The 16,939-nt window shown below is 41.4% G+C and overlaps 1 protein-coding gene across 1 annotated transcript in view; it reads right to left on the minus strand.

Annotated features, from left to right (window-relative positions):
* The window catches only part of LOC136867065 (uncharacterized), a 112,404-nt gene that overhangs the window by 2,681 nt on the left and 92,784 nt on the right, over nt 1-16,939 (minus strand). Inside the window, exon 2 of the mRNA XM_067144169.2 lies at nt 3,407-3,769. Coding sequence (XP_067000270.2) covers nt 3,407-3,769 — 363 coding nt within the window. The remainder of the gene's footprint in view (nt 1-3,406; nt 3,770-16,939) is intronic.

Below are 16,939 nucleotides of genomic sequence, written 5' to 3' on the forward strand. Positions count from 1 at the left end.
TTCTTCGTAAGCATGTGTTCAATTTTTAACAAAATAAATAAAACGTATCCGAACTCATTCTGAAATATTCGAAAAATCTGTTTGCGTCGGCAAGTAACTGTGGAAGAAGGTATTTGTACTCCCCTCAAATATATCTTGATTCATTAATTGGATGCATATCACTTCTCATTCGTTTTAACTTGGTTGTAACATTGTCACTTAGCAGCAACAGAGCTGCAGCCTGTTCTCTTGTTAGTTCAATGCTACTCTGATCAGTTGTACCTCATATATTTTCTTTTGTGGCAGCCATGTCTGCTCTGACAACCAGCTTTCATAATGGCCACATCCCACCTGCCACTCGGAGTCAGACATTCAGCACCGACTGTCTGACTCAGAAAACCAGCGTGCATCTTGGACGTACCCTTAGGGCGCGCGGCCAGGTCTACCCTTACAGATTGTTACGCTCTAAAAAAGTGGTGTAACTCAAAATCTGCTCCAGCCTATTTTGAAAGATAAATAATAATAATACACATACATATCATTATCATTACCTGCAGCAGCTCATGTACGCAATACAATATAATGGATATTAATAAAACAATTGTGGAAACGAAATATTACATAGGCCTACTGAAACACTGGTAGCTCGTAATAAAAATAGAACAGTTTCATACAATCACATTAAATGAGAATATATAACATAAGAACACTTATACAGCATAAGAACACTTCTTTGTCAGGCTACTTAGAATTTTAATTTTATAAATGAAACATGGAACTATATTCTGATTAAAATTAATTTTAAATAAGGATTATGGCAACAAAATTAAAACAAGTCTTATTACTAAGTAGTTTAACACGAATGACTAAAACTATATTTAAAATATCTACAGAAAAGAATACATCGCCGAAAGAAAGAATCACGTCATGGATATTAAGTATACTTTGGAGACGATAGGGGAATACTGTAGTAGTAGTAGTAGTAGTAGTAGTAGTAGTAGTAGTAGTATCTCTGCTATGTAACGCCCTGAAACAAGGATGCCACAATAAAGCATTTCAGAACATTATAAGTAGAAATGATACATCTGAAGTTGATTAATACATATAATTAGTGGAACTGTAACTGAGGTCACGATGTTATTCCCGAAGTTATCAAGTTATCGAAGTTATTAACCCAACTATAAGATCAAAATGAATACATGTCTTAATTTTTCTATACACAGATCTGGACTTAATCATTCTAGAGCGCGAAATGACTATCAAGAATGGAAGAGAAATAGCACAATAGTCAAGTATAGAGAATGTGCCCAGAAGTGATTCAAGACATTTTGCTTGATGTAGGTCGTGGTACTAAACTTAGTACTTTATTCAGGTTATCCCGACTTCTTCTGGAGTCGCGAGCCGGCCTGGATTATTTTGGTTTTGGCCAGGGGTTTAAGGCCGGGTGCCTTCTTGACGCCACGTGTTTCTTGAGATGAAAATTTCAACCCAGGATCGACTGGTATTCGAACCTCAGCCTTCCGGGAGGAAATCCAGTATATAAACCACTGAGGGAAATTGGTGAGGGTCGTGATAATGGCAGTGAACTACTCGTTGGTTTTGAAAGCAGTAGTAGCGCGTGGATCCTGTACTAACTTCAGTTAATAATTACAAAATATAGGCTATGACACAAAATAATATTTACTGAAGAAGTATCAGAAAACTTGATTTTACTTGTTAATGGAGCATGCCGTTTCGGTGAGAGTTATAGAAATGTACTTTTGTTTTTGTTTTCGTTTTTGCAATTTGCCCTGGTCTAGGAGATATCAATAGTGGTTAGATTGATGGTACCTAATAACTGAACTCACAGCCTTCGGATTTAGCGGCCGATGACCTCCCGATTGAGCTACGGTGTCAAATTATTTACAATGTGTGTTTAGAAGAGTTTTTAATAAATTAAACTGCCTTGATAATTTGCCAGGTACTCATATTTCTAAATCTGTCATTTAGGCTTTTTTCGTGCAAGTACAGTTAACTTTCAGTCAAGAGTGAGGGGTATAGTTTAAAAAAAGTTGGAGAACCTTTGCTCTGAAACAAGAAAGTCTTGCTATACCATTTAGTTTCAATATAACTACTATTATTTCTGCGATTGGTAATGTGAAGATAATTTGTTAAATTGCTCTTTCCTATAATGTTTCAACACACTATAAAATTACTGTCACCGAGCTCGATAGCTGCAGTCGCTTAAGTGTGGCCAGTATCCGGTATTCGGGAGATAGTGAGTTCGAACCCCACTGTCGGCAGCCCTGAAAAGGGTTTTCCGTGGTTTCCCATTTTCACACTAGGCAAATGCTGGGGCTGCCGTTTTCTTTCCATTCCTAGCCCTCCCCCATCCCATCGTCGCCATAAAACCTATCTGTGTCGGTGCGACGTAAAGCAACTTGCAAAAAAAAAAAAAAAAAAAAAAAAAAAAAACTGTTGGGTTTATCCTGGAAAGCAATGACAAGTATTATTTCAGCGTACCCTGGATTGTTTTTTATTTAAGTTCTTATTTCACGACAGGCAAAGGACACACAAAAATATGGACAGTGTAGCTCTAATATATTGGCGATGTTGAATAATAACGTTAAGTAAACGAGTGCAACACATTTCCAGATGCAGACATTATACAATCAGAAATTATTAATAGGAGCATTCTGTTCCTGAGGTCCTATCCAAGGTAAAATTCTGCGTTAACTCACTTCTGCAAATTCTAGCCATCACTGATGCAAGGACTTTGTTCGAATAAGTCATGCAAACTGATTATTAAAGATTTAGATAGATTCAAGGCTTATCTACAATTGATTTGTCAAGGGAAGTAAAATATACACTCGAAGGAAGATATTTGGGTTCAGAAATGGTAGATATGTGTATATAATGAATGTGTATTATGTGTACAGTAGACACAAAAATAATACAACAACCACAGCGACTTGTTCACTTGTTTTGTTACCTTTTAAAGATACTCTAAACTTTTCTAGTTTCAGTAAGTAAGTAATCACGATCTTCTGAATAATCGAATCGAAAGGCAAGGGCATTTACTGAAGATTTTTTGTCAATAATTTGCTAAATTTGATAGATCTTAATAAACTGGAATTTCTGTTCGATGAAGTGTCAAGTGTACATATAGTTTTTTCCTTGTGTTCCCGCCTAGGGTTGACGTTCTAGAAATCATTAGGAAACGTAACGTATCGAGTTTGATAGTTTTACGTTCCGGTTCATTAAATACTACTGTACTAATATTTGAAAATTAAAGGAGAAATTCTCGACAATATTGCTACTGTTCATCTTCAGTGCATTCTGAACTCAAATTCTTCTTGACAAGCATATAATTTCAATTTACTATACTACACGTTGCAACATTGTTACACTAGACGTATGTTTCTACATATAGATATGGATACTATACCTGAATGTCGATAGGATAGTAGAAGTCCCAGGGTTCCTCGGGCATTATCTGACCGAGCTTGGATCCCCGTGCATGGTAGGGGGGCGGTGCTGGTAGTCCCAGTTCGACTGCCGAGCCGCGCCTCTCCAGGTAAGATGTATCAGAACTGGAGCAAGTGATGGATGAGAGGCGGCGTGAATGTCCAGGCACGGTTAGATACTGGTGATAACTGCATGGGTCTGCCAGCACTGAGTCTTCCTCTTCGTCTTCTTCCCCTTTATCCTCATCCTCATCTTCTCTGCAACTATCATCAGGATGATGCGACGTAAATTCGTCACCCGATGGGTGGAAGCGCAACGCCGAGCCCGGCAAACTCTTCCCGCGCTGTCAATGTGAACATATGGTAAAACATCTACAGATAGGTTATTTGTTTTTAAGAAGCAGTTTACATACATTTATTTCTCCTTTCATTTCACTGATAACTATTCGAAAGGATGTGTATACACTTTTGAGAAACAACCTCAGTCAGTTCAATGAACTATGGAGACATGGATATACACTCATGAGCAATTAGAATATTAAAGGTAGCGGCCGTAGTGAGGAAATGGCGTTGTGCTCTGTCCAGTGAATATAGAATAATAGGCGGGCGTGGTATGTAACAACGAGGACGTATCGTGTCTTACCCATCCCGTAGTCAACTGTTACTCAAACAGTCCATACGAGGTGGCGGTGGTGATTATTGTTTTTAAGAGGAAGTACAACTAGGCAACCAGAGAAAAAAAATGCAAACCGGGCGAGTTGGCCGTACGGTTAGGGGCGCGCAGCTGTGAGCTTGCATCCGGGAGATAGTGGGTACGAACCCCACTGTCGGCAGCCATGGAGATAGTTTTCCGTGGTTTTCCATTTTCACACTGGGCAAATGCTGGGGCTGTACTTCAATTAAGGCTACGGCCGCTTCCTTCCCATTCCTAGGTCTTTCCCATCCCATCGTCGCCATAAGACTTATCTGTGTCGGTGCGACGTAAAACAAAACAAAATAGGTAGCAAAAAAAAAAAAATGCAAGGGCCCGACACTTAAATGAAGGAATTGGACAGAGAAAGGCAAGGGTCACGAAGGGCGTGAAAATTAAAGACTTCCTAGGCCTCGAATGCTTTAATGCCATCAGGGTCGGAAAAGGACAAGAGTTGACCAAGGGAGGTCGCATAGGATAGATGAAAGTGAAAAGCCTGGCACAAGTGAATGGAAGCAATGCCAGGACTCAGTTAAGGGCCCCGTGGTTGCCAACCTATGCTCCAAAGTTAAGAGCCACTGGGGCGGTACGATAAGAGGTTAGATATGGTTCTAAGGACACTTCAGCACATACAGAAACTCTTATACGTGGAAATAGATTTGATGACTTACCTACTCTTCAAGATGAAAGAGAAAATAGGACAGTACTTACCAATAATTTATTGTCCTGCCTATTAAATGGCTTATCATATCGAACAATTATCAATTTTTTGGTCTATAACTTCACGCTCTGACACTGTCGGTAATTAAACAAGGCTTGTGATTTTATAATAGTGAAATTAGGTATTGGCAGTCACAAAACTAATGCAAACGTGATGAGACGACTATTGGAAGGAAAAGCAATAGAGTATATGCCATTCAGAAGGCCAAAGCAGACCTTTATTTCTAGCTTTTGACCATTGCTACATATCAAATAATGTTAGAAACTATTTTTTTTAGATAACATGAAGAAATAACAAGAAGACATCTGGAAAACTTGTATAAACTGCAATCAAAAGAAATAAACCTGTTTCTTTCCTTGCAAGGAAACACGTTGTACCTACGAAGTTAGAGAAGATGAATGTGAAAAGAGCTAAAGAGGTATTCTCTACAGAGGTCCACTGCTGTCGACTATTTGAAAGAAACCTTTTCCCGTTGGAAATCACTAGCTTTCCAGAATTACGGTGCAACCATTTCTTCATTGAAATTCATAAGAAAATGGTTCAATATTCAGGACTAATGCACGCCACCATAAATAGAAAATGCACTTTTTGACATAAGCGATGAGATACTATTATGTTCGGAAAAATAATTTCTTATGCATCTGGCGAAAATTAAGGAATGCAGTGAAGAAGTTATTGGGTCTCTGAGTAAAGAAATGTAGGAAGCTATCCTACTGACTGCTTCTTCAGCCGTTTAAATCTATTAAGTACCTACTGTCTTCTTGATTACATTTGGTACTAACTAGAACATTTAAGTGCTGTTCAATAGAGAAAATTTTCAGTAAATTAAGACATATTTCAGGAATAATTAATTGGTACACTGACTTGTGGGGCGGTAATGTTCTATATGAACAGGGTACTGAAAAGATACTTATTTTCATTATCATTCCACACATACAGAAATAGAGGACAAATAGAAATACAGATCACGCCAGGAAAGAATGTGCAAAGGAAAGTGGTTATACGGAGTTATATCCCAAGATCAGTGACGAATATCTTAAGCAACTTTAATGAACGTTGAATATTCGCGCACTCCTTTCATCATATTCTATTATGGTTTTTATAATTTACATGCACTCACCGTTTATCTACATTTCAGTTCTTGGTTTCATTACTGTACTCTGGAGCAGGCACCGTTGGCGTGCATTGGAGGTTGTATATTACGTTAAGTGCAAAAGGAAACTCGGTGTAAATTGAGCTATAGGCTGATCGGGAAGAGTAAAATTCGTTCCCCACTGACAGATTTTATTTACATCAGAGACGCTTCAGGTAAGTTGCATTATCCAGCTGAAGAATTAGTGTGGGTAATGAGCATCATTTCCTCATTCATGTGTGAAGCTGCGCCATCTGTCTACCAGAGTGTGTGGAGAAGTGACTGAATATTTTCTGCTTGTACTGAAAGAAATCTCCTTTAGTAATGTGCACCTCATCTTCTGACAGCAGTACAGTTAAGCGAACTGACTTGTAAAATAGCAATTCCAATCTTTCTTTTGAAAACTACTTGCGAAACAACGGAACAGTTTAAACATGTTAAGTGCCTGATCGGAAAACCTTGAAGTCGGAAGATATTAAGAGTTTAAGCTGCCCGCAGTAGATGCGAAGACTGCGAAGGGCATCCTTATAGCGTTCTGAGCTATAATAATGGCGTATGGCTTTTAGTGCCGGGAGTGTCCGAGGACATGTTCGGCTCGCCAGGTGCAGGTCTTTTGATTTGACACCCGTAGGTGACCTGCGCGTCGTGATGATGAAATGACGATGAAGACGACACATACACCCAGCCCCAGTGCCAGTGAAATTAACCAATCATGGTTAAAATTCCCGACCCTGCCGGGAATCGAACCCGGGACCCCTGTGACCAAAGGCCAGCACGCTAACCATTTAGCTATGGAGCCGGACCCGTTCTGAGCTGCATAGCGGAGGATTGTAGCACTACTGAGTGTACGCGGTTTCAGAAGTGTTCAGGTGTTATAAACACAGCAGACAGCGATGGTCGTTTGTACAAGCAGAATGAGAGCCTAGCTTCTTTCTCATTTCCCAAGATCTCGTCCCGAAAATTAATTTAAATTTTCATTGAAAATTATCCTGTTGAGCACTAGGAGTGTTTGTATCTTTTCACGTATAGATAAAGTGAAAATTAAATTGGGCTGATGACCTAGCTGTTACGCCCCCTTTAAACAAAAACAAAACAAGTGGAAATTAAAAATATTACTTTGAATAAAATATATTTTATCTCTAACAAATATATAGTGCTGGCGAAAAGTTTGAGGACACCTGTCAAAAGCAGATAATCACCTACAGGCCTTAAACATTGTGCTAACACACATTTTTTGGCACTGGAGCTGAAAGTACAGCAGAAATGCCACCCATTAATGAAAACCAGAGGTCTCTAGCTCCACCCATTCCCAATTTAAGGTAGTTTTTGTAAGTTAAGGTTTGAGCCAGTTTTCTGAATTTTGTTATACAAGCAGGTGTACCAGGTAGAAATCAACCAACCACCGAGCTCGATAGCTGCAGTCGCTTAAGTGCGGCCAGTGTCCAGTATTCGGGAGACAGTAGGTTCGAACCCCACTGTCGGCAGCCCTGAAAATGGCCGCTTCCTTCCCACTCCTAGCCCTTCCCTGTCCCATCGTCGCCATAAGACCTATCTGTGTCGGTGCGACGTAAAAGCAACTAGCAAAAAAACAAACAAAAAACAAAAAAACTAGAAATCAACCAGTTATTACTAAAAGTCATTTATAAATATGTGTATTAAAATTTTAGGGGTGTTGAATGTTTGCTGAATTTTATAAATAAGAGATAAAATGTAGGAAGAAGAAAAATAATTTTGAATTTCCCTCCATATGATGGCCATGTAGCCATCTTCCTAACATCTCTCCTTCGGTCACTGCAGTGTGCTAGAACGTCTTTGGCTACATGGCCATCATATGGAGGGAAATTCAAAATTATTTTTCTTCTTCCTACATTTTATCTCTTTTTCATAAAATTCAGCAAACATTCAACACCCCTAAAATTTTAATGCACATTTTTAAATGACTTTTAGTAATAACTGGTTGATTTTTACCTGGTACCCCTGCTTGTATAACAAAATTCAGAAAACTGTCTGTGCAGTGAAGTGTTCGCCGTCAAACATGCCTCGACGACAGAGAAGAGCACGCTATCAACAACTCTCGCCGTTTGAAAGGGCTCGAATAATTGGGCTGTGTGAGGCTGGATTATCGCTAAGGACTGTCGCTGCACGTGTTGGCCGACAGGCATCTACGGTACAACGTGTATGGCAGCAGTGGTCAAATGAAGGTACCCACGCTCGTAGACCTGGCACAGGCCCACCGCGACAGACAACTGTGAAAGAGGATCGCCGCATCATTCGGATGGGCCGGATGGAACCCCATGCAACAGCAGCGCAAATTCGAGCAGATGTGGCACCCCACGTTACACAACAAACAGTTGGTAATCGCCTGCGTGCAGCTGGCCTACGAGCTCGTGTCCCTGCAGAAAGTGTTCCATTGACCCCACAACAGCGACGTGTAAGGCTGGCCTGGTGTCGAGAAAGATCGACGTGGGTTGACGAATGGCATAGGGTGGTCTTTAGTGATGAATCGCGCTTCTGTCTTGCCCGCAGTGATAGCCGGAATCGTGTGCGCCGACGTACAGGGGAGAGGGGCCGCCCAGATCTTATTGTCGAGAGGCACACAGGGCCAACACCAAGCATTGTGGTCTAGGGAGCTATTGGCTTTAATGTGAAATCACAATTAGTGCTTGTTGAGGGCACTATGACTGCTCGACAGTACGTTGATAGGGTACTCAATCCAGTGGTTGTCCCTATGATGGCGAACATTGCTAATGGGATGCTTAAGCAGGACAATGCCCGGGTTCACATTGCATGCATCTCCAGAGAAGCTCTCCACGACATCACAACCTTAGAATGGCCCGCCAGATCCCCGGACCTCAGTCCTATTGAGCATATGTGGGACATGATGGGTCGACAACTGGCCAATCGTCCTCATCCACAACTCTGGAACAACTGACCCGTGCAGTGCAACAAGCATGGGCCACAATTCCTCAGGAAGCGATCCAGGGCCTTATTGACTCCATGCCTCGACGAATTCATCAATGTATTGCAGTTCGTGGTGGGCACATCATGTATTGATTGTTGTTCAAACTTGCGGTCAGAGAGACCTGAAATTGTAATAATCGAATCACAACCGAACACTCGTCCTGCATGTTCAATTGCAGCAATGTAGCACCACTCCTTCTGGGTGTTGCAATTTCCATTTGCTTCAGTGTATATTATTTTCCAGTTGTCTCTAAAATATGATACGGTATTAAGCCCTTTATAGGTAATTTGCTTCTTGATAGCGATACTGGTATTAATAGACGGCCACACAGGTGTGATAAACACTCCTATTAAAAGTGCCTACTTAGCTGCCTTGTACAGACGTACACATTAATGGTGTCCCGACATAAACAATCAACACTGCCCCACTTCAGTACTGAAAAGAAGGGGAGAGAGTGAAGGGGTAGTGTTGAAGGCCAATCCAGTACAAAACATGGGGGAAGAGAGTGAAGGGGTAGTTTCGACGGCACAATGACTCACCTTCTCGCTTAACGCATTGCTGCATGGACTGCATGCAGACAGCCCGCTACAAGACTTTGTTGTGATCGAAATGGGCACAGTGACAAGTACAGCATTAGGTTACCTACTCGTCCGGCCCCGCGGTGTACGGGGCAACGCGTCCGTCCACCCCGAGTTCGATTCCTGGCCGGGTCAGGGGTTTTTAATTGTAAATGATTAATATCCCTGGCCTGGGGACTGCGTGTTTGTGTCGTCCTTAACGTTCCTCAAAATCAACACTCAACACTTTCGCAATTCCAATTACATGCAGGTTGATATATTGTGCAAGTAGGGGCAAATGAACTCTATAGGTCGACGCCCCGAACAAATAGCATTTTAACATAAACAATTAAAAAAGTAACCTACTCTGATAATTACAGTATTAAGAGGTAAAGGAGGTTTATAACCGAAAAGTATTTTATACTACAGTAGTTAGGAATATTTTGTAGCTGCGTTATATTGGGTTTACCAATCCTTCTTCACCTCGTTCTTGCCATATTTCTATCCATTTCCAAACTGTCTTAAGACTGCATGGTATTGCTTCTGCTATTGCTTGGGGGACCATGTGAGCCTCCCACATGCCGGTAATACGGCCTCGATTCACCTGCGATAGGATAGGAGCAATCTTATTACAATTTTACAGTATAATGCCGGAATACACACACTGTGTATTCAGCACACTCTGTTCACTCCCTTCCCCTCCTTTTCAGTACTGGAGTGGCCTTCAACACTATCCCTTTACTCTCTCCCCTCCTTTTCAGTACTGGAGTGAGGCAGTGTTGATTGTTTATGTCGGGACACCATTAATGTGTGTGCGTGTACACTTCGTGACACAAAAAGCAACGGATGAATCAGCATAAAACGTTGTATAACACGTCCCATTCCATGCTCCTTTACAGTAAAATACTTATTGTTCAATGCTCTCTTTGTAAATGACCTTACTTAGTTCTATTATGTTAAGAAAGTGACAAGCAGCGTTTAAGGGCAAGTTGTAGCGAATGTTATTTAAACGCGTCCTAATACAGAGTGATTTATATAAACCGGGTGGTTTTTAAAACGACCCCATTTCCGTCTGATAGCAGATGGGAAGATGCGGTTCTAAATGTGAAGCAACTCTGGGAGATTCACTTATCAACCTTTGCCAACAATATGCAAGTTATTCTTTATTAGGCGTCAATTGTTTCCTCAATTTTGCTTTTTTTTTTTGCTGCCTTGCTTGTTGTTTTATCGTAAATTCGTTCGCATGCTACACATTGCTTCACCACGTGTTTTCAGTGAACAATATTGTTGAATTACGAAGTCCATTGTAGTTAAGCAAAGGGCGGTTAGGAGAGTGTGTGGTGTGCGTGGTCCTCCTAAGAAAGACACGATATTGCCTATAGTGGGAAAGTTGGAAACAACTGGGTCTTTCTTGTGCGAGTCTGGAAAGCATCGCACATCAGGTTTGGCAGACGTGACAGATGATGTTCGGACTCGTTTGCTTCGGTCTCCTAGGAAATCGTCACGTCATTGGTCTCAGGAGGCGGGGTATTCGTATTCCATATGTCAAAGAGCGACCAGGATAAGGGAACTTCCGCTATACACAATGACTGCCATTTACGAGTTGCAGGAGCCGGATGAGGAAAAACGAATACGCTACTTCACAGGATTCTTGGGTTTTACAGTACGGCTACCCGGGATACTCAACATAGCGTGGTTCAGAGATGAGACCTGGTTCCATCTAATTACACGAATATCCTTTATATAAAATAAGAGTTTTGTCTGTATATTGCTCAGCAATCATCAATCAGTCACTACTGATCTGCATTTAGGGCAGTCGCCCAGGTGGCAGATTCCCTATCTGTTGTTTTCCTAGCCTTTTCTTAAATGATTGCACAGAAATTGGAAATCTATTGAACATCCCCCCTGGTAAGTTATTCCAATCCCTAACTTCCCTTCCTATAAACGAATATTTTCCCCAATTTGTCCTCGTGAATTCCAACTTTATTTTCATATTCAGAATTCAAAAATAATGATATGTCTGTATCGGTTGTGTCTACAGTAACAAGGAAATGCCCTTTTCCCGTAATTTCTGTCTGTCTGTTTGTCTCTCTGTACGCTCATCACGAGAAAACAGCTGAAGAGAATTTAATGAAAATCGGTATGCAAAGTCGGGGAATAAGGAACTACAGTCTACGCTATAAATTTTTTTTGCCGAGCTCGATAGCTGCAGTCGCTTAAGTGCGGCCAGTATCCAGTATTCGGAAGATAGTAGGTTCGAACCCCACTGTCGGCAGCCCTGAAAATGGTTTTCCGTGGTTTCCCATTTTCACACCAGGCAAATGCTGGGGCTGTACCTTAATTAAGGCCACGGTCGCTTCCTTCCCACTCCTAGCCCTTCTCTGTCCCATCGTCGCCATAAGACCTATCTGTGTCGGTGCGACGTACAGCAACTAGCAAATATAAAAAAAAAAAATTAAGACGCCCTGAAATCATACAGTCGAAAGAAAACTACATGTGAAGGCCTACAATATGCACAGTTCAAAAAAGTAGGGGAACATGTTTTTGAACGTATGCCGTGATCCACAAAACAATACCTCACACCTAGGTATATTACCAACTAAACCTTTATTCTTTATCGTTGAAATATACAAAAGAACATCGATGGATTCGCGTCCATTTCCAGAACACAAACGGAAATGTCCAAATAGGGGCGAAAACAAAGTGATAACAGTCCTCTAGGGTGGATTTTTATCTTAGTTGGAGAGCTTCAGTATGGGTGTATGCTTCCACGAGCATTATGGCAGCTTGGCACCTACATGGTATGCTCCGTATAAGTCGTCGAAGGTCACGTTGCGGTATCAGGTCCCATTCTTCAATTAGAGCTTGTTCGAGATCTTAGAGAGTCTGTAGTGGAACAAGACGCTCACGAACACTTCTGTCAAGCCTATTCCACACATGCTCGATGTGATTAAGGTCGGGACTCACTGCTGGCCATTCCATCTCTTGAATGTCCAGTTCTCGCAAGACAGCTCTGGTGATGCGCGCTACACGAGTCCTGCCATTGTCGTGCATGAGTACGAATTCAGGGCCAACACCGTATGGAGCAGCCAAACACATGCTGTAGCAGTATCTGCTCGATGTACCCCGCAGCGGTAAGATTACCACGGACGATGACACGATTCGTACGGCCATAAATACTGATGCCACTCCACAGCATCACAGAACCTTGTCCGTATCGGTCGCCTTCCTGGACAACATTTGGCATGTACTGCTCATCACGGCGTCTCCATACACGTTGACGTCCATCACGCTGTGTCAGGGGAAATCGGTACTCATCTGTGAACAGCACAGGTCTCCATTGGCGAAGTTGCCAGTTGACGTGGGTGCGGGCAGACAGAAGGCGAGCTGCGCGATGTTGCTGCGTTAAACGGGGCACTCGAACAGGACGTCTGGGTCGTAAGGACACTTCTCTTAACCTGTTCCTTACTGTCTGATCAGACACCGTGTCTTGTTGCAGTTCTCTGGCAGTTGCTGAACGACACCGCAACGCACAGATGGTCAGATATCGGTCATCCTGTGGGGTTGTCATGCGTCCAGGACCTTGTCCAACCCTCCTTGTGAACTGGCCTGTCTCATTGTAGCGATTCCACAACCGTTGAATAACTGACGGAGAGACATTGAGATCCACAGCAACATGACGAAAAGTCCATTCTTCCTGAATCAAAGTGACGGTCCTTGCGACTTGAACCTCGTTAAGATGTCTCATGGGATGGGCTGGTTTACGTACAACGTGCTCAAATGACCGCAGTAGTCTGTGTACCTCACAACGACACACGGACGCACCGCTATTCACTTTGTTTTGAGGGGTCACCTGACAGTTTAATGCATGGCTACGCCTACAGATGGAGTATAAACTTCGATTTGACATACCCTGAGTAGCTAAGGTCTCAAGGTATGCTGTACGACCATGGGAACCCCATCTACCAAATTAACGTTCACATATAAGACGTTAGTTACGAAACATGTTCCCCTAAGTTTTTGAACGGTGTAGAAAGCTCATAAAATTGATCAACAATAACATTGCAGTGTCCATTGTTTGTTGTGATGTGCTTTGTGTCTTCTGTTGCCACTCATCTCCGATAGATGGGATTACTGCTGCGTACCGAGTATAACAGCCTGCCTGAATATTGGCGGGATGTAGTTGGGGAGGTAATATCTTCTTTAGCATGCCATTCGTCTGGTTCAGAATTTTTCTGATACTACTGGTACGTAACACACTGGTTTATCATAGTATTTCAACTATTGGATCCCTACTCTGAGTCACTGTTTGGAATGAGCAGTGTGCACATTTAACGGAATAATGGCAGAGGAGTATTCACGGCTGTCTGCGGCCTGGTCATTGCAGCACTGGGACTTTGGACTGTTAGATCGGCACCGTAGTACTGTTCGTTAAAAATGAGAAAATGTGCGAGTTTTCATTTGATCGAGTATTTTATATGATAACAATACAATACAATATATCAAGTAAATAATTATTACATCAGTCTTGGAACTAGTTTCAGTCACTTAGTGGCCATCTTCAGTCAAATAAAAATTAAACAGATCATGTGATAACTAAAACATATGTAGCCTATACAAGATAAAGACAATGTTGCAGGAATAATTATAACATTCAAATACATATAATAACAAAAATTATGGTTGCGATCTTCTTGTAATAATATGATGTCTTTAAGTTGAGTTAGGACCTCAGCCAAGGAAGTAAATCTGGAAATGATAGCCAGAATTAGGAATGAATAAACATACAGAAAATAAATGAAAAAGGAGGAGAAATTATTTATGAGCCTCACCTCTATAGTGAAATGTACAGTACAATTTATCTACTGTAAATGTAATGTCTGATGTAGAACAAACACTGGCATGCTGGAGGAAGCAGGCAGGCCACGTAAACAAAGGAGTGGATAGGGAACAAGCACTGACGTCTTGTAGGAAGCGGGCAATGTAAACAAAGGAGTAGATAGGGAGGGGAAGGGGGATAAAGAAGGAAGGGGGAGGGAGGGGAGAAGGAAAGAAGGGGTGTCTAAGGCGGGACTGATGGATGCGGAAAGAAAGACTGCTGCTGAGAGGGGAATTTAAAGATATTGTACAAGAAATAATTCTTTTTATATGAGACATGATTACTAAAGATACGAATTAAAAGGCAAAATAAAATGTTTCGATATAGGAAAAAGTAATACAATTATTTAAACAATTCTTTTCTTACATGTAAGCGTGTACCTTAAACTACTTCTCAACGTAAGTTCCAGGCATGTTAAGGCACTTTTTATATCGTGAAGCCAGCTTCTGAATTCCATCCGCATAGTAATATGCCGCCTGATGGGCCAGCTACTGCCGCGCGGTCCTTTTTAGGTCATCATCATCGTCGTCGTGGTACTGACTTCCTAAACGCTTTTTTCAGGCGCAGAAACAATTGGTAGTCACTAGACACGAGATAACGACTATACGGAGGATGATCAAATTGTCCCCAACCAAACGAAGCGATTAGGTCTCGGGTTCGATTATATCCGCGTGAGATCCCACATTGTCATGAAGCAAAAGAATCCCCCTTGTGAGCACGACAAACCGTTTGTTTTGGATTGCGTGAGCACAACTTCCGATAATCTAAGCATCCTGACACAATTTCATAAAGAACACTCCGTGAAATTTCACGCAACTCATAATTTAATGACGGGATCTTAAAGCATCTGTTTTCTCGAACCTTTGCATCAACATTTTGCACGAAGTCTTCAGTACTGACGGACGGTCGCCCACTACGCTTCTCGTCGTGGGCATTAGTACGGCCTTCTTTAAATGCTCTAACCCATTTTCTTACCATTCCTTTGCTCATAGTGTGTTCTCCACACACTTAACTAATCTGCCGATGACTTTCAACAGCTTTCACGCCTTTTCCACTTAAAAATTAAATCACAGCGCGTACTTCATACTCGTCGGCGAGACCGTTAATTGACAAAGGCATTTTCAGTGCGTACAAAGGAACGTAAATATGGGCGAATGTTTCCGTAATGGCGTTTGTGGCTAGCCTACAGATGTACGTACTGAGCGCGCATGCTCTGAACGACGATCGAAGTGCTGCAGCGGCCATATTTAAAAGCAGTACTTACTTTAAAAACATGCTTCGCATTTATACTGATGGAAGAAGAATTTGTAAGCTACGAAGATGTGAAGGATGATGAGCATGCAATTCTAGGTTTAAGACTCATTTCTGAAGACAACAGAAACTTGTTTTCTGGGGTGTACAGGCCTAGCAAGGCTGGCGCTAACGCTGATGCAGAATTATTTGATAAGATAATCAGCCTTATTTTAGCGGGTGATCTGAACCTGCCAAATGTCAACTGCGAAGGGAATGCGAACGACAGAAAGCATGACCAACAAATGGTGAATAAGTTATTACCGTATGGGAAGGACAGCTTACTCAGAAAGTGGTGAAACCAACTAAAGGAAAAAGTACACTAGACGTGGTGCTGATAAAACCAGATGAGCTCTATAGGAAAACTGAGGTGATAGATGGTATAAGTGATCACGGAGCTGTCTTTTTCAGAGTTAAAAATAAATGTGTTAGAAAGGAATGTCATAAAAGTAGGGCTATTAGGCAATGCCATAAGGCTGATAGGGGAATGGGGAAATATAAAAATTCAATTGTGATGAATGGAAAATCGTAAATAAAAATGTAAACAGTCTATGGAACGTGTTTAAAGCAATTGTTGTGGAGTGTGAAAACAGATATGTACTTTTAAAAGTGGTAAGAAATAGTATGGACCAATTATTTATAACAGGGAAGTAAAGAGACTAAGAAGGAAGTGCAGATTAGGAAGAAATAAAGTTGGGAATGCTTACGGGAGTAAAGAGAGATTGAAGGAGCTCACTAGCAAATTGAATTCAGCGAAAAAAGTCAGTTAAGGATAACACGATGGCAAACATAATTGGCAGTCATATGAATTTTAAGGAATAATGGAAGGATATGTATGTATATTTTAAGGCAGAAATAAGTTCCAGGAAGGACATTCCAAGGATTGTTAATGAAGAAGGGGAGTGTATATGCGAGGACTTCCAGAAGGCAGAAGTGTTCAGTCAGCATTATATAAAGGTAGTTGGATATAAAAGTAATGCCCTGGTAGGGAGGCGACTAATACTGGCGAAATCTGAAATTTACCTATGATAATGAAGACATTTACTGTATAAAAAAGATACAACAGTTGAAAGCTAGAAAGGGAGTTGGGATTGATAAGATTTCTGGGGATATATTAAAGGCTGTGGGTTGGGATATAATACCATATCTGAAATATTTGATTACTGTTTGCGTGAAGGAGCGATACCAATATTAATGGAGAGTTGCAATAGTAGCCCCAGTGTACAAGGGAAAGGGTGATAAACTTACTGTACATGGGGTAATTTCAGGCCGGTCAGCTTGG

This window comes from Anabrus simplex, chromosome 3 (assembly GCF_040414725.1).
Source record: "Anabrus simplex isolate iqAnaSimp1 chromosome 3, ASM4041472v1, whole genome shotgun sequence".
NCBI lineage: Eukaryota > Metazoa > Arthropoda > Insecta > Orthoptera > Tettigoniidae > Anabrus > Anabrus simplex.